This window comes from Salmo salar, chromosome ssa29, assembly GCF_905237065.1.
Source record: "Salmo salar chromosome ssa29, Ssal_v3.1, whole genome shotgun sequence".
Lineage (NCBI taxonomy): Eukaryota > Metazoa > Chordata > Actinopteri > Salmoniformes > Salmonidae > Salmo > Salmo salar.
This window is the reverse complement of record NC_059470.1, coordinates 42,868,660-42,887,283: the sequence shown is the minus strand read 5'-3', so window position 1 is coordinate 42,887,283 and position 18,624 is coordinate 42,868,660. Positions and strand designations below refer to the sequence as shown.

Here is an 18,624-nt window from a genome sequence, read left to right as displayed (position 1 = left end):
TGAAAGTCTTTTGTCAATTTGTTTACTGTAAAATAGCATTGATCTGGTCTAACTCAATTTTTTACAAAAGTTTACTAAGGGTTGGTAACAGGCTGATTGGTCGGCTGTTTGCACCAGTAAAAGGGGCTTTACTATTGTTAGGTAGCGAAATGACTTTTGCTTTACTCCAGGCCTGAGGGCACACACTTTCTAGTAGGCTTAAATTGAAAATATGGCAAATAGGAGTAGCAATATCGTCCGCTATTATCCTCAGTAATTTTCCATCCAAGTTGTCAGACCCTGGTGGTTTTTCAATGATGATATGCAACAATCATTTTTTCACCTATTCCACACTTACTTTACGGAATTCAAAATTACAATGCTTGTCTTTCCTACTTGGATGTGTAGTGTCAGAGTTTGTTGCTGGCTTGTCATGCTTAAGTTTGCTAATCTTGCCAATTAAAAAAAAGCATTAAAATAGTTGGCAATATCAGCCGGTTTTGGAATGAATGAGCCATCTGATTCAATGAATGATGGAACTGAGTTTGCCTACTAGGACACACCACCTCAGTGTTAACAGTATAAATCTGGTTCATAGGCACATGATTACTGCATACAATAGCTGTAGGATCAGCAGAGGCATTCAGGGCAGTTAGAGGGACATTAATTAGGTTATTTACATTGTGTCTACCAACCCCCCTGGGATAATGTACATTTGCTGAAGCATTGTGACAATTTAGCGTCACAATGGTAGGTGAGCTGGGCTTGGGTCATTGATAAGTCATTGTCTCAACACAGCCTTATAATGCTGTTAAAACCCACATGGACTACGATAGAATCGATTTCCATGTCCTGATGTAGTACATCCCGGAGCAGCTTAGTAATGTCCTCTACTCGAGTTCCAGGATAGGATGTTGTTTTTGCACCAGGAATGGTCACATTTCTTACAATGGAGCTGCCCAAAGTCACGGCTGGCGAGAAGGATGAGGAAATCCGCCCACTCCCACGTTTCACAGGAATCGGGGAAACCTTTATGTACGAGGCAGGATAACTTGAGCCCGTTCCTCCTGATGCAGGCCTCTGACAGATGGAGAAGCCCCGCTCGATCCAGAGCAGGGACGGAAAGTTGCCGATGTCGACTTCGAAATCGTAGGAGTAGGCACTGCGGCTGCAGACACAGGTATCCCAAGCGAAAAAGGTGCAGGAAGGTCCAGGTAAAACTATTCGTTGTTTCTATCCGCTCCGGGCATCTTGTTGGGAGCGTAGACTGCTTTGCGGGAGGCTTCCACGGCTCATGACATGCGACCAGCTCCTCTTGCTGTGCTCCTTCGACTCCGCTATCAGATGGCGGAGCTCCGGGCAACATCGGCCAGTCAGATAACGTCAAACGACAAGGCGGAGATGCATCCAACAAGCACGAACGCTGTCCAGCGACCGGCGTTGAAAAGGTAAACATTCCACTCTGAGGTTTCCCCAGTTTCTTACGCTGGGGACCTGCGTGATCAAGGAAGCCTCCTCAAGCCTATAATCCTCGGCAAGCAAACAATTGACACGTTGGATCCGGTTTGTCCCGAAACAAAGCGTAGTAGATACAGATCCTACAGAGCTGTAACCGTTCATTCATTTCTCCAGACAAAGAGCGCTCCTCTCTGGCAGACAAACATGCACCCTTTAAAAATGCCTTAGAGAATAAAATACAAAAAATCCTTGTTTCTCTATTGAACGTTCAGATCCTGTTATGAAGGCTAGAAAACAAACTCTGGCAGCTTTTCAGGCTATTGAGAAGTACACAGAGTGTACAAAACATTAGGAACACCTTCTCTTTCCATAACGTAGACTAACCAGGTGAATATAAGTGAAAACTATCATTCCTTATTGACGTCACTTGTTAAATCCACTTCAATCAGGGTAGTTGAAGGGGAGGAGACAGGTTAAAGAAGGATTTTTAAACCTTGAGACAATTGAGACATGAATTGTGTATGCGTGCCATTCAGAGGGTGAACGGGCAAGACAAGTGCCTTTGAACAGGGTGTGGTAGTAGCTGTCAGGCACACTGGTTTGAGTGTGTCAAGAACTACAACGCTGCTGGGTTTGTCACAACCAACAGTTTCAAGTGTGTATCAAGAATGGTCCACCACCCAAAGGATGTCCAACCAACTTGACACAACTGTGGGAAGCATTGGGGTCAACATGGGCCAGCATCCCTGTGGAATGCTTTTGACACCTTGTAGAGTCTATGCCCGATAAATTGAGGCTGTTTTGAGGGCAAAAAGGGGTGCAACTAAATATAAGGAAGGTGTACCTAATGTTTTGTACACTCAGTGTCGACGCACCTCCTCAATTAAGAAAGCTAAGTCTAGCTACTTTCTAAGTTCTATGGTGATCTTTCCAAATTTGGGAAAATAATGAATAGACTGAAGCGTGGAAATTCATCCTCCCTGCCAGGGTTTAGCATCTTTACTGAGAACAATTAGATAAGTAGTTCCATCAACTTCTAATGAACCTTTGTTTTCATTTAAACAGCTTTCTACTTGTGATGTGCTAGATTCCCTGCTTAAAAGATTGATGTAAAAAATCCACTGGGGTTGATTTGCTTGATTCTTTCTTGCTGCAGCTTTCTGCTCCCCTGATTGTGGAATCATTGACACATATGTTTAACCTGACAATTATCTTGGGTGCTATCCCTAGGGTTTGGATGGTGGCCCAGGTGCTCCCTCTCCACACAGGGTCTGGATGGTGGCCCAGGTGCTCCCTCTCCACACAGGGTCTGGATGGTGGCCCAGGTGCTCCCTCTCCACACAGGGTCTGGATGGTGGCCCAGGTGCTCCCTCTCCACACAGGTGGTGACCCCTCTGACATTAATAATTATCATCTGATCTCTAAACTGTCTTGCCTAGGCAAAAATGTTTGACTCTTTAATAAACACTGAGCTTAGATCTTTTCTAGCTTAAAAAAAAAGTATTCTAAGTGTCTATTAACACATTCCACTGATGAGAACGTCTTTATCTACATCAGGGATGTGCAAGTGGCGGCCCCCGGGCCCCCCTTTTTAAAGGCCCTCAGATGAATTCACCCCCTTATATAATATATCATTATTATTATTTAACTCAGTCAAGGATTTGGGCACGAAGACGCGAGAGCAACTCATAATGAGTCCCTCACCCTCATCAAAGTTGCCCATCCGTGCTCTACACCTTCATAGATGGAATCGAGTTAGAGCTACGAAAGAGGGAATATTCTTTTTTTGTTTGTTTTTTTTCAACACTCAGCTTAGATATTTTTTAGCTTCAAAATGTAAGTTTCCATCAGTCTCATTTCAGGCCAGGTCCCTGCTGCTTCTTTGGTGACGAATGACATTGGACAAAAAGCTGTGCTATCCTTTTTATAGCCCTTTTGAAGGCTTTCGACACTGTCGACCACTCATTATTAATTAGTAGACTTTTAGAAATTGGCCTGGGACAGACAGACTGCTTTTGGTTGGAAAAGTACCTGTCAGACACAATGTGTTTCTTCTCATGGTGTTAAGTCAGGTTTCCTTGATATTACTAAAGGTGGCCCCCAAGAGTCGATTTGGGGCCATTTACTTTTCATACTCTGTCTAAACTAAATTGGATTGTCTGAAAGACATTGTAACCTCCACTTGTACACACCTCTCTGTGAGTATGAATAATGACCATGGCCTTAAATAGAACTAACGCTCTCCTAACTTCTCTCTGGGACAAACAGAGTCCTCACAGTCTGAGTAACTACTGGGAGACACAGTCAGAGTAACTACTGGGACACACAGTCAGAGTAACTACTGGGGGACACAGTCAGAGTAACTACTGGGACACAGTCAGAGTAACTACTGGGACACACAGTCAGAGTAACTACTGGGACAAACAGTCAGAGTAACTACTGGGACACACAGTCAGAGTAACTACTGGGGGACACAGTCAGAGTAACTACTGGGGGACACAGTCAGAGTAACTACTGGGGGACACAGTCAGAGTAACTACTGGGGGACACAGTCAGAGTAACTACTGGGACATACAGTCAGAGTAACTACTGGGACAGTCAGAGTAACTACTGGGACACACAGTCAGAGTAACTACTGGGACACACAGTCAGAGTAACTACTGGGACACACAGTCAGAGTAACTACTGGGACACAGTCAGAGTAACTACTGGGGGACACAGTCAGAGTAACTACTGGGGGACACAGTCAGAGTAACTGCTGGGACACAGTCAGAGTAACTACTGGGGGACACAGTCAGAGTAACTACTGGGACAAACAGTCAGAGTAACTACTGGGACACACAGTCAGAGTAACTACTGGGACACACAGTCAGAGTAACTACTGGGACACACAGTCAGAGTAACTACTGGGACACACAGTCAGAGTAACTACTGGGACACACAGTCAGAGTAACTACTGGGACAGTCAGAGTAACTACTGGGACACACAGTCAGAGTAACTACTGGGACACACAGTCAGAGTAACTACTGGGGGACACAGTCAGAGTAACTACTGGGAGACAGTCAGAGTAACTACTGGGACACACAGTCAGAGTAACTACTGGGGGACACAGTCAGAGTAACTACTGGGACACACAGTCAGAGTAACTACTGGGACACACAGTCAGAATAACTACTTGGGGGACACAGTCAGAGTAACTACTGGGACACAGTCAGCGTAACTACTGGGGGACACAGTCAGAGTAACAACTGGGGGACACAGTCAGAGTAACTACTGGGACACACAGTCAGAGTAACTACTGGGGGACACAGTCAGAGTAACTACTGGGACACACAGTCAGAGTAACTACTGGGACACACAGTCAGAGTAACTACTGGGACACACAGTCAGAGTAACTACTGGGACACACAGTCAGAGTAACTACTGGGACACACAGTCAGAGTAACTACTGGGACACAGTCAGAGTAACTACTGGGGGACACAGTCAGAGTAACTACTGGGGGACACAGTCAGAGTAACTGCTGGGACACGGTCAGAGTAACTACTGGGGGACACAGTCAGAGTAACTACTGGGACAAACAGTCAGAGTAACTACTGGGACACACAGTCAGAGTAACTACTGGGACACACAGTCAGAGTAACTACTGGGACACACAGTCAGAGTAACTACTGGGACACACAGTCAGAGTAACTACTGGGGGACACAGTCAGAGTAACTACTGGGGGACACAGTCAGAGTAACTACTGGGGGACACAGTCAGAGTAACTACTGGGGGACACAGTCAGAGTAACTACTGGGACACACAGTCAGAGTAACTACTGGGACAGTCAGAGTAACTACTGGGACAGTCAGAGTAACTACTGGGACACACAGTCAGAGTAACTACTGGGACACACAGTCAGAGTAACTACTGGGGGACACAGTCAGAGTAACTACTGGGACACACAGTCAGAGTAACTACTGGGACACACAGTCAGAGTAACTACTGGGACAGTCAAAGTAACTACTGGGACACACAGTCAGAGTAACTACTGGGACACACAGTCAGAGTAACTACTGGGGGACACAGTCAGAGTAACTACTAGGACACACAGTCAGAGTAACTACTGGGACACACAGTCAGAATAACTACTTGGGGGACACAGTCAGAGTAACAACTGGGGGACACAGTCAGAGTAACTACTGGGACACACAGTCAGAGTAACTACTGGGGGACACAGTCAGAGTAACTACTGGGGGACACTGTCAGAGTAACTACTGGGACAAACAGTCAGAGTAACTACTGGGGGACACAGTCAGAGTAACTACTGGGACACACAGTCAGAGTAACTACTGGGCCACACAGTCAGAGTATCTACTGGGGGACACAGTCAGAATAACTACTTGGGGGACACAGTCAGAGTAACAACTGGGGGACACAGTCAGAGTAACTACTGGGACAAACAGTCAGAGTAACTACTGGGGGACACAGTCAGAGTAACTACTGGGACACACAGTCAGAGTAACTACTGGGCCACACAGTCAGAGTAACTACTGGGGGACACAGTCAGAGTAACTACTGGGGGACACAGTCAGAGTAACTACTGGGGGACACAGTCAGAGTAACTACTGGGGGACACAGTCAGAGTAACTACTGGGACACACAGTCAGAGTAACTACTGGGACAGTCAGAGTAACTACTGGGACACACAGTCAGAGTAACTACTGGGACACACAGTCAGAGTAACTACTGGGACAAACAGTCAGAGTAACTACTGGGACAAACAGTCAGAGTAACTACTGGGACACACAGTCAGAGTAACTACTGGGACACACAGTCAGAGTAACTACTGGGACACACAGTCAGAGTAACTACTGTGACACACAGTCAGAGTAACAACTGGGGGACACAGTCAGAGTAACTACTGGGGGACACAGTCAGAGTAACTACTGGGGGACACAGTCAGAGTAACTACTGGGACACACAGTCAGAGTAACTACTAGGACACACAGTCAGAGTAACTACTGGGACACACAGTCAGAGTAACTACTGGGCCACACAGTCAGAGTAACTACTGGGCCACACAGTCAGAGTAACTACTGGGGGACACAGTCAGAGTAACTACTGGGACACACAGTCAGAGTAACTACTGGGACAGAGTCAGAGTAACTACTGGGGGACACAGTCAGAGTAACAACTGGGGGACACAGTCAGAGTAACTACTGGGACAAACAGTCAGAGTAACTACTGGGACACACAGTCAGAGTATCTACTGGGGGACACAGTCAGAGTAACTACTTGGGGGACACAGTCAGAGTAACAACTGGGGGACACAGTCAGAGTAACTACTGGGACAAACAGTCAGAGTAACTACTGGGGGACACAGTCAGAGTAACTACTGGGACACACAGTCAGAGTAACTACTGGGCCACACAGTCAGAGTAACTACTGGGGGACACAGTCAGAGTAACTACTGGGGGACACAGTCAGAGTAACTACTGGGGGACACAGTCAGAGTAACTGCTGGGACACAGTCCGAGTAACTACTGGGACACACAGTCAGAGTAACTACTGGGACACACAGTCAGAGTAACTACTGGGACACACAGTCAGAGTAACTACTGGGGGACACAGTCAGAGTAACTACTGGGGGACACAGTCAGAGTAACTACTGGGGGACACAGTCAGAGTAACTACTGGGACACACAGTCAGAGTAACTACTGGGACAGTCAGAGTAACTACTGGGACACACAGTCAGAGTAACTACTGGGACACACAGTCAGAGTAACTACTGGGACACACAGTCAGAGTAACTACTGGGACACACAGTCAGAGTAACTACTAGGACACACAGTAAGTGTAACTACTGGGCCACACAGTCAGAGTAACTACTGGGGGACACAGTCAGAGTAACTACTGGGGGACACAGTCAGAGTAACTACTGGGGGACACAGTCAGAGTAACTACTGGGACACACAGTCAGAGTAACTACTGGGACACACAGTCAGAGTAACTACTGGGACACACAGTCAGAGTAACTACTGGGACACACAGTCAGAGTAACTACTGGGACACACAGTCAGAGTAACTACTGGGACACACAGTCAGAGTAACTACTGGGACACACAGTCAGAGTAACTACTGGGGGACACAGTCAGAGTAACTACGGGGACAGTCAGAGTAACTACTGGGACAGTCAGAGTAACTACTGGGACACACAGTCAGAGTAACTACTGGGACACACAGTCAGAGTAACTACTGGGACACACAGTCAGAGTAACTACTGGGGGACACAGTCAGAGTAACTACTGGGGGACACAGTCAGAGTAACTGCTGGGACACAGTCAGAGTAACTACTGGGGGACACTGTCAGAGTAACTACTGGGACAAACAGTCAGAGTAACTACTGGGACACACAGTCAGAATAACTACTGGGACACACAGTCAGAGTAACTACTGGGACACACAGTCAGAGTAACTACTGGGGGACACAGTCAGAGTAACTACTGGGACACACAGTCAGAGTAACTACTGGGACACACAGTCAGAGTAACTACTGGGACACACAGTCAGAGTAACTACTGGGACAGTCAGAGTAACTACTGGGACACACAGTCAGAGTAACTACTGGGGGACACAGTCAGAGTAACTACTGGGGGACACAGTCAGAGTAACTACTGGAGGACACAGTCAGAGTAACTACTGGGGGACACAGTCAGAGTAACTACTGGGACACACAGTCAGAGTAACTACTGGGGGACACAGTCAGAGTAACTACTGGGGGACACAGTCAGAGTAACTACTGGGGGACACAGTCAGAGTAACTACTGGGACACACAGTCAGAGTAACTACTGGGACACACAGTCAGAGTAACTACTGGGACACACAGTCAGAGTAACTACTGGGACACACAGTCAGAGTAACTACTGGGGGACACAGTCAGAGTAACTACTGGGGGACACAGTCAGAGTAACTACTGGGACAAACAGTCAGAGCAACTACTGGGGGACACAGTCAGAGTAACTACTAGGACACACAGTAAGTGTAACTACTGGGCCACACAGTCAGAGTAACTACTGGGGGACACAGTCAGAGTAACTACTGGGACACACAGTCAGAGTAACTACTGGGACACAGTCAGAGTAACTACTGGGGGACACAGTCAGAGTAACAACTGGGGGACACAGTCAGAGTAACTACTGGGACACACAGTCAGAGTAACTACTGGGACACACAGTCAGAGTAACTACTGGGACACACAGTCAGAGTAACTACTGGGACACACAGTCAGAGTAACTACTGGGGGACACAGTCAGAGTAACTACGGGGACAGTCAGAGTAACTACTAGGACAGTCAGAGTAACTACTGGGACACACAGTCAGAGTAACTACTGGGACACACAGTCAGAGTAACTACTGGGACACACAGTCAGAGTAACTACTGGGGGACACAGTCAGAGTAACTACTGGGGGACACAGTCAGAGTAACTGCTGGGACACAGTCAGAGTAACTACTGGGGGACACTGTCAGAGTAACTACTGGGACAAACAGTCAGAGTAACTACTGGGACACACAGTCAGAGTAACTACTGGGACACACAGTCAGAGTAACTACTGGGACACACAGTCAGAGTAACTACTGGGGGACACAGTCAGAGTAACTACTGGGACACACAGTCAGAGTAACTACTGGGGGACACAGTCAGAGTAACTACTGGGGGACACAGTCAGAGTAACTACTGGGGGACACAGTCAGAGTAACTACTGGGGGACACAGTCAGAGTAACTACTGGGACACACAGTCAGAGTAACTACTGGGACAGTCAGAGTAACTACTGGGACACACAGTCAGAGTAACTACTGGGACACACAGTCAGAGTAACTACTGGGGGACACAGTCAGAGTAACTACTGGGGGACACAGTCAGAGTAACTACTGGGACAAACAGTCAGAGTAACTACTGGGGGACACAGTCAGAGTAACTACTGGGACACACAGTCAGAGTAACTACTGGGCCACACAGTCAGAGTAACTACTGGGGGACACAGTCAGAGTAACTACTGTGACACACAGTCAGAGTAACTACTGGGGGACACAGTCAGAATAACTACTTGGGGGACACAGTCAGAGTAGCAACTGGGGGACACAGTCAGAGTAACTACTGGGACACACAGTCAGAATAACTACTGAGGGACACAGTCAGAGTAACTACTGGGGGACACAGTCAGAGTAACTACTGGGGGACACAGTCAGAGTAACTACTGGGGGACCCAGTCAGAGTAACAACTGGGGGACACAGTCAGAGTAGCTACTGGGGGACACAGTCAGAGTAACTACTGGTACACACAGTCAGAGTAACTACTGGGGGACACAGTCAGAGTAACTACTGGGGGACACAGTCAGAGTAACTACTGGGGGACACAGTCAGAGTAACTACTGGGACACACAGTCAGAGTAACTACTGGGACACACAGTCAGAGTAACTACTGGGACACACAGTCAGAGTAACTACTGGGGGACACAGTCAGAGTAACTACTGGGACACACAGTCAGAGTAACTACTGGGACACACAGTCAGAGTAACTACTGGGACACACAGTCAGAGTAACTACTGGGACACACAGTCAGCGTAACTACTGGGAGACACAGTCAGAGTAACTACTCGAGGACACAGTCAGAGTAACTACTGGGACACACAGTCAGAGTAACTACTGGGGGACACAGTCAGAATAACTACTTGGGGGACACAGTCAGAGTAACAACTGGGGGACACAGTCAGAGTAACTACTGGGACAAACAGTCAGAGTAACTACTGGGGGACACAGTCAGAGTAACTACTGGGACACACAGTCAGAGTAACTACTGGGCCACACAGTCAGAGTAACTACTGGGGGACACAGTCAGAGTAACTACTGGGGGACACAGTCAGAGTAACTACTGGGGGACACAGTCAGAGTAACTACTGGGACACACAGTCAGAGTAACTACTGGGACAAACAGTCAGAGTAACTACTGGGGGACACAGTCAGAGTAACTACTGTGACACACAGTCAGAGTAACTACTGGGGGACACAGTCAGAATAACTACTTGGGGGACACAGTCAGAGTAGCAACTGGGGGACACAGTCAGAGTAACTACTGGGACACACAGTCAGAGTAACTACTGGGACACACAGTCAGAGTAACTACTGGGGGACACAGTCAGAGTAACTACTGGGGGACACAGTCAGAGTAACTACTGGGACACACAGTCAGAGTAACTACTGGGACACACAGTCAGAGTAACTACTGGGACACACAGTCAGAGTAACTACTGGGAGACACAGTCAGAGTAACTACTGGAGGACACAGTCAGAGTAACTACTGGGGGACACAGTCAGAGTAACTACTGGGACACACAGTCAGAGTAACTACTGGGACACACAGTCAGAGTAACTACTGGGGGACACAGTCAGAGTAACTACTGGGAGACACAGTCAGAGTAACTACTGGAGGACACAGTCAGAGTAACTACTGGGACACAGTCAGAGTAACTACTGGGGGACACAGTCAGAGTAACTACCGGGGGACACAGCGTCCTCTCATTGTCTGACAATCACCGCTTTAGCTCTGTCACGACATAGATGGATGTGGTGGAATGAGGCGCATCCAATGCAAAATAAACTGACAGATGTTAATGGGGATGTTTTTATTATGTTAGATTGACGCCGCGGTGGAATGAGTGGAATGGGATGATTTCTTACATGGAAACACATTTACAAGACCAAGTACATTAATGGGGTGAACCTACTCTAAGAGTGTGTATTAGGCTGTTAGAGAGAAGATTAGAATCCTAACCAACCCATCCAATGTGAGGACATCTGTTGTTGCACTACAGTAGATCATTAAAGGTACAGTACCCTCTAGCAGTAGATCATTAAAGGTACAGTACTCTAGCAGTAGATCATTAAAGGTACAGTACTCTATAGCAGTAGATCAGTAAAGGTACAGTACTCTAGCAGTAGATCATTAAAGGTACAGTACTCTCTAGCAGTAGATCATTAAAGCTACAGTACTCTCTAGCAGTAGTCAAGCAGCTGATGCTGAAAAGCCTTGTTAGTACATAGGTCAAATTAGCTTTTTCAATTTAAGACGATCGCTAATATTTCACTTAAAACGTTGTTTTTTATAAATTAATGTCCAGGTTTTTTTGCTGGAAGGACTGATAACAGCACAAGTCCTGCCACAAAACATAAATACTGTGAATGATAACTATTTTAATTGCATAAAACATCATGAATGTCAATGTCAGCCTAAAGTGTTTGGTTTTCAAAATGGTACAGCTTTTTAACAGTTTAAGCTACACTCACTAGACCAGCTGTAAAAAGGTCTTACAATTACACAACTTGTTTATGAACTATATAATGATTTAAATATACATTCATTTCCATAAAAATAATACATTTACCACAGTACCTAATTTCCCCCATGATGGATTTTCTGTAAACAGTTATAAAAAAAATTGTCATTTTGCAGATGCTCTTATCCAGAGCAACTTACAGTAGTGAGTGCATACATTTTAATGTTGGTTACCAACACATTAAAATAACAACGAATTACATGTTTTCATTAAACAGGGTGCTGTTGATGTGAGCCTTGACCAGCCTTTCAAAGCACTTCATGGCTACAGATGTGAGTGCTACGGGGCGGTAATCATTTAGGCAGGTTACCTTCGCTTCCTTGGGCACAGGGACTATGGTGGTCTGCTTGATGGTGGTCTGCTTGAAGCATGTAGGTATTACAGACTCAGTCAGGGACATGTTGAAAATGTCAGTGAAGACACTTGCCAGTTGGTCCGCGCATGCTTTGAGTACACGTCCTGGTAATCCGTCTGGCCTCGCGGCTTTGTGAATGTTGACCTGTTTAAAGGTCTTGCTCACATTGGCTACCGAGAGCGTTATCACACAGTCATCCAGAACAGCTGGTAATCTCGTGCATGCTTCAGTGTTGCTTGCCCCAAAGCGACTATAAAAGGCATTTAGCTCGTCTGGTAGGCTCGCGTCACTGGGCAGCTCACATCTGGGTTTCCCTTTCTAGTCCGTAAAAGTTTTCAAGCCCTGCCACATCCGACGAGCTTCAGAGGCGGTGTAGTAGGATTCAATCTTAATCCTGTATTGATGCTTTGCTTGTTTGATGGTTCGTCTGAGGGCACAGCGTGATTTCTTATAAGCGTCCAAATTAGTCTCCCGCTCCTTGAAAGCGACAGCTCTAGCCTTTAGCTCGATGTGGATGTTGCCTGGAATCCATGGCTTCTGGTTGGGATATGTACGTACGGTCACTGGAGGACGTCGTCGTGATGAAGTCGATGACTGATGTGCTGTACTCCTCAATGCCATTGGATGAATCCTGGAACATATTCCGGTCTGTGCTAAACAGTCCTGTAGAGTAGCATCCACGTCGGTTGACCACTTCCATATTGAGTGAGTCACTGGTACTTCCTGCTTTAGTTTTTGCTTGTAAGCAGGAATCAGGAGGATATAATTATGGTCAGATTAGCCAAATGGAGGGCGAGGGAGAGGTTTGTATGCTTCTCTGTGTGTGGAGTAAAGGTGGTCCAGAGTTGTTTCCCTCTGGTTGCACATTTAACATGCTGGTAAGAATTTGGTAAAACTGATTTAAGTTTCCCTGCATTAAAGTCCCCGGCCACTAGGAGCGCCGCCTCTGGGTGAGCATTTTCTTGTTTTTTTATGGCCTTATACAGCTGGTTGAGAGCGGTCTTAGTGCCAGCATCGGTTTGTGGTGGTAAATAGACGGCTATGAATAATATAGACTCTCTTGGTAGATAGTGTGGTCTACAGCTTATCATTAGGTACTCTACCTCTTGGTAGATAGTGTGGTCTACAGCTTATCATTAGGTACTCCACCTCAGGTGAGCAATATTGCTGTTATTGACAAATAGACCCCCCTCGTCTTACCAGACGTAGCTTCTCTTTTCTGCCGCAGCAAATCCCGCGAGCTCAATATTATCCGTGTCGGCGTTGAGTCTCGGTGAAACATTAGATATTAAAGCTTTTAATGTCCGGTTTGTAGGATAATCTTAATCGTAGGTCACCATTTTTATTTTCCAATGATTGCACGTTAGCCAATAGAACGCGCGGCAGTGGGAGTTTACTCGCTCGCCTACGGATTCTCAGAAGGCAGCCCGACCTGCCCCCAGCTTTTTCTCCATCTTTTCTTCACGCAAGTGACAGAGATTTGGGCCTGTTCACAGGAAAGCAGTATATCCTTTTCGTCTGACTCATTAGAGGAAAAAGCTTCTTTTAGTTCGAGTTGAGTAATCGCTGTTCTGATGGCCAGAAGTTATTTTTGGTCATAAGAGACGGTAGCAGAAACATTATGTACAAAACAAGTTAAAAAAATAAGTTACAAACAATGCTAAAAAAAACGAACAAAATAGCACAGTTGGTTAGGAGCACGTAAAACGGCCATCCTCTTCGGCGCTGTCTTATCATGGATCCAACATGGTCTGATGCAAGTCTCTCCTGGAGAGTTACCGTCTTGTAGGTTTTCTCCAACCCTAATCTAGTGCACCTGGTTCTAATTACCAGCTGGTTGGTAAGCTACAGGAGGGTAACTGTACAGGAGAACTGAACCTCCACCTAGTCCCCCACCCTTTCCTCCTGTAACCTCTCTCCCTCTACTGTAGCAGTCTGAACCTCCACCCTTTCCTCCTGTAACCTCTCTCCCTCTACTGTAGCGGTCTGAACCTCCACCTAGTCCCTCACCCTTTCCTCCTGTAACCTCTCTCCCTTCTACTGTAGCAGTCTGAACCTCCACCTAGTCCCCCACCCTTTCCTCCTGTAACCTCTCTCCCTCTACTGTAGCAGTCTGAACCTCCACCTAGTCCCTCACCCTTTCCTCCTGTAACCTCTCTCCTTCTACTGTAGTGATTTTACTGAGAGGGATGTAAACGCAGACAGTTTGCAGCTACCACATTTAACAACGTGTGATTTCATTCATCATTTATTTCAACATAATTTAAAATAAAGTGAATAATCTTTGCTTCATATTGTTGTTTGTTTGTGCTACAGATGTCCAGTAGGTTAATATGAATAGTACTGAAGACTGTATTACAATCTTGTTGGTAAGGTTGACTTGAGTGAAATATTATGATTTTTTTTGTTTTGGTATTGTAATCCTTTCTGTAACTGGTCTTATTACCTGCTGCTTACATTTCAATAGTTAAGTTGTTTATGAATTACACAATTGTCAGAAAGTCAGGATAAATCAGGCTAAGATGGTGGAATATCCGTCTGAGTGCAGATCAACATTGACTATTAAACGTATAGTCAAGACTCAAAATAATATTCTAGATATGGGCAAAGAGTGGCTAATAATGAGAATCCAGGTAAGAATAGCTATAACGTTTTACTTCTGTTTGATGAAACTGTCGCAGCATTTTACTTTTGCATGTAATTTGAGCATTGGTTTGATTAGCTAAAAGCTGGCAGAGAAAATATTGTTTTTAATTAAATCAACAACATCTTCCTTCAATATTCAAATGGAAGGAAGTGTTCATAAATAATTGTTCTCTGTGATTCCAGTGTCACTGTTGACAACTTTGTGGAATTTCTTGGAGGTCATTTCAAAAAAGTGCCTTTTGGATAATGCAAATAAAATAAACCCCTTTTTGCGAGAAAACCTGCAAAACGATTGAAGTGCCATCTGGTGATCATTTAGAGAATGGAGTTCTCAGCTGAGGTCCCAAATTCATTCAGGAATATGGAGAATTGACAGAGAAAACAGGAGGGGAAAAACTCACTTCAACATGCATTGGCCAATCAAAATCCAATATAGCCAACTCTGAATAATTAGTTCAGAGCAGTCACTTTTATAACCGTTTGAAGTGCCATATGAGTGAAGTGCCATATGAGTGAAGTGCCATATGTGTGAAGGGCCATATGAGTGATTGGAATGATACAGCTCTTAAAAAGTGAAATGGATTTTGGTAAATTGACCCGTCTCCAAATATCCTCAGATGGTGTAAATCTGTTTCTCTCTGAGACAGCTCTCTGAACAGAGAATTTAAAGAATTATCCACTTTTCAATTAACATCATAGGACATTACTTCAAACTTTTTTTGGCAAATAATCTAGATTCGCATGAGTGTGTGTGTGCGAGCGTGAATGTGTGTGTGCGAGCGTGCATGTGTGTGTGCGAGCGTGAGTGTGTGTGTGCGAGCGTGAATGTGTGTGTGCGAGCGTGCATGTGTGTGTGTGCGAGCGTGAATGTGTGTGTATGAGTGTGACACATGCTCCTTAAAAACATCTCCTTATAAGACTGTGATGTATTCTGGGTGAAGCTACCATATTGATGCAATCAGTTCCTAAATGTCACTAAACATAGTTGGTATTGGCAGATCAAGCTGTGATGACAATATATTGATGATTGTATGTTCCTGTTTTGGCAAGTGGTCGATACCGATGTGGATTTATTGAATGGTCCTCTTTTAAAACCAATTTGCATCGACTGTCATCATGGAGGTGTTCTCTAACTGGAGAAACATTAATCCATGTGCCACAGCAATGTCTGTTTAGCCCTTACTCTATCAGGCAGTATTGAGAGATTAACAGAGTCCCACTGCCACTCTCTATCTATAAAAATGCATTGTTGGCTAATGGTTTGTAAATTAAGCATTTTCACCTGTGGTATTCGGAGCATATGACAAATATAAATTGATTTGATTTGATCTCATGCTGATCATCCATATTCCTGCCAGAGAGATACAGGACTTGGAGACAGTCAGTGTCTGTGCTCTGCCAGCCTGTCGGGGGTCTTGGAAGGAAAGGAGAGACGATGAGACAAAGAAGTTTCATCTCACACAGGCGGCAACTACAGGCTTGATATGAAGGGATCGATGCCAGGGAATAAAAAGTATTCTGGATTGGCTGGATTCCTGTTAGTTTACAGAAAAGAGTAATCGATTCGCTAGCAGTGTTTCATTTACAATTATAGTATTCCATTTCTTAATTAACAACAGCACTCTGCTCTCAAAATATTTAGTCTAAACTTTAACTGATTGTCCAAATTAACTCTGTGCAGACAGAACCAGTGGACTGGGAGGGGCTGATTGATCGCTGTTGCTGTATGTGTTGCCTTTTTCCTGACTCTCCCCATCCCCATTAGAACTACACACTTCCTCTGAATCTAAACTCTCCAGAACGTTGCAACTCCATCTAAACTGTCCAGGATGTTGCTACTCCATCTAAACTGTCCAGGATGTTGCTACTCCATCTAAACTGTCCAGGATGTTACTACTCCATCTAAACTCTCCAGGATGTTACTACTCCATCTAAACTGTCCAGGATGTTACTACTCCATCTAAACTGTCCAGGATGTTACTACTCCATCTAAACTGTCCAGGATGTTACTACTCCATCTAAACTCTCCAGGATGTTACTACTCCATCTAAACTGTCCAGGATGTTGCTACTCCATCTAAACTGTCCAGGATGTTACTACTCCATCTAAACTCTCCAGGATGTTACTACTCCATCTAAACTCTCCAGGATGTTGCTACTCCATCTAAACTCTCCAGGATGTTGCTACTCCATCTAAACTGTCCAGGATGTTACTACTCCATCTAAACTGTCCAGGATGTTGCTACTCCATCTAAACTGTCCAGGATGTTGCTACTCCATCTAAACTGTCCAGGATGTTACTACTCCATCTAAACTCTCCAGGATGTTACTACTCCATCTAAACTCTCCAGGATGTTGCTACTCCATCTAAACTCTCCAGGATGTTACTACTCCATCTAAACTGTCCAGGATGTTGCTACTCCATCTAAACTGTCCAGGATGTTACTACTCCATCTAAACTGTCCAGGATGTTGCTACTCCATCTAAACTGTCCAGGATGTTACTACTCCATCTAAACTGTCCAGGATGTTACTACTCCATCTAAACTCTCCAGGATGCTACTACTCCATCTAAACTCTGGGGGAGTTGGCTACTCCATCTGAACTCTCCAGGATGTTGCTACTCCATCTAAACTGTCCAGGATGTTGCTACTCCATCTAAACTGTCCAGGATGTTACTACTACATCTAAACTCTGGGGGAGTTGGCTACTCGATCTAAACTCTCCAGGATGTTACTACTCCATCTAAACTCTCCAGGATGTTGCTACTCCATCTAAACTCTGGGGGAGTTGGCTACTCGATCTAAACTCTCCAGGATGTTACTACTCCATCTAAACTGTCCAGGATGTTACTACTCCATCTAAACTCTCCAGGATGTTGCTACTCCATCTAAACTGTCCAGGATGTTACTACTCCATCTAAACTCTCCAGAACGTTGCTACTCCATCTAAACTCTGGGGGAGTTGGCTACTCCATCTAAACTCTCCAGGATGTTACTACTCCATCTAAACTGTCCAGGATGTTACTACTCCATCTAAACTGTCCAGGATGTTACTACTACATCTAAACTCCGGGGGAGTTGGCTACTCCATCTAAACTCTCCAGGATGTTGCTACTCCATCTAAACTCTCCAGGATGTTGCTACTCCATCTAAACTCTCCAGGATGTTGCTACTCCATCTAAACTGTCCAGGATGTTACTACTCCATCTAAACTGTCCAGGATGTTGCTACTCCATCTAAACTGTCCAGGATGTTACTACTACATCTAAACTCTGGGGGAGTTGGCTACTCGATCTAAACTCTCCAGGATGTTGCTACTCCATCTAAACTCTCCAGGATGTTGCTACTCCATCTAAACTGTCCAGGATGTTACTACTCCATGTAAACTCTCCAGGATGTTGCTACTCCATCTAAACTCTCCAGGATGTTACTACTTCATCTAACCTCTCCAGAACGTTGCTACTCCATCTAAACTCTGGGGTTGCTCTGTTCCCTAGGTAACCTCTACCTGTATCCTGTGTTCCCTAGGTAACCTCTACCTGTATCCTGTGTTCCCTTAGGTAACCTCTACCTGTATCCTGTGTTCCCTAGGTAACCTGTACCTGTATTATGTGTTCCCTAGGTAACCTGTCAAAGACATGTACCTCAGAAGGTTGGACTGAAATCCATCCACTGGACATCGCCCTGAACTGTGGTTATAACGCCAACAACACTGGAGATGACGTGAGTACAGTTTCCCCCATCCAGTTGACTCAGTACCGGTAACCCCTGTAAATAGCCTCTGTATTGTTATTTTTATTGTG

At 45.3% G+C, this 18,624-nt stretch overlaps 1 protein-coding gene across 1 annotated transcript in view; it reads left to right on the top strand.

Moving 5' to 3' along the window:
• Positions 1–18,624, top strand: part of vipr1b (vasoactive intestinal peptide receptor 1b) — a 165,827-nt gene that overhangs the window by 71,322 nt on the left and 75,881 nt on the right. Inside the window, exon 4 of the mRNA XM_045710828.1 lies at positions 18,444–18,544. Within this exon, the coding sequence (XP_045566784.1) occupies positions 18,444–18,544 (101 nt within the window). The remainder of the gene's footprint in view (positions 1–18,443; positions 18,545–18,624) is intronic.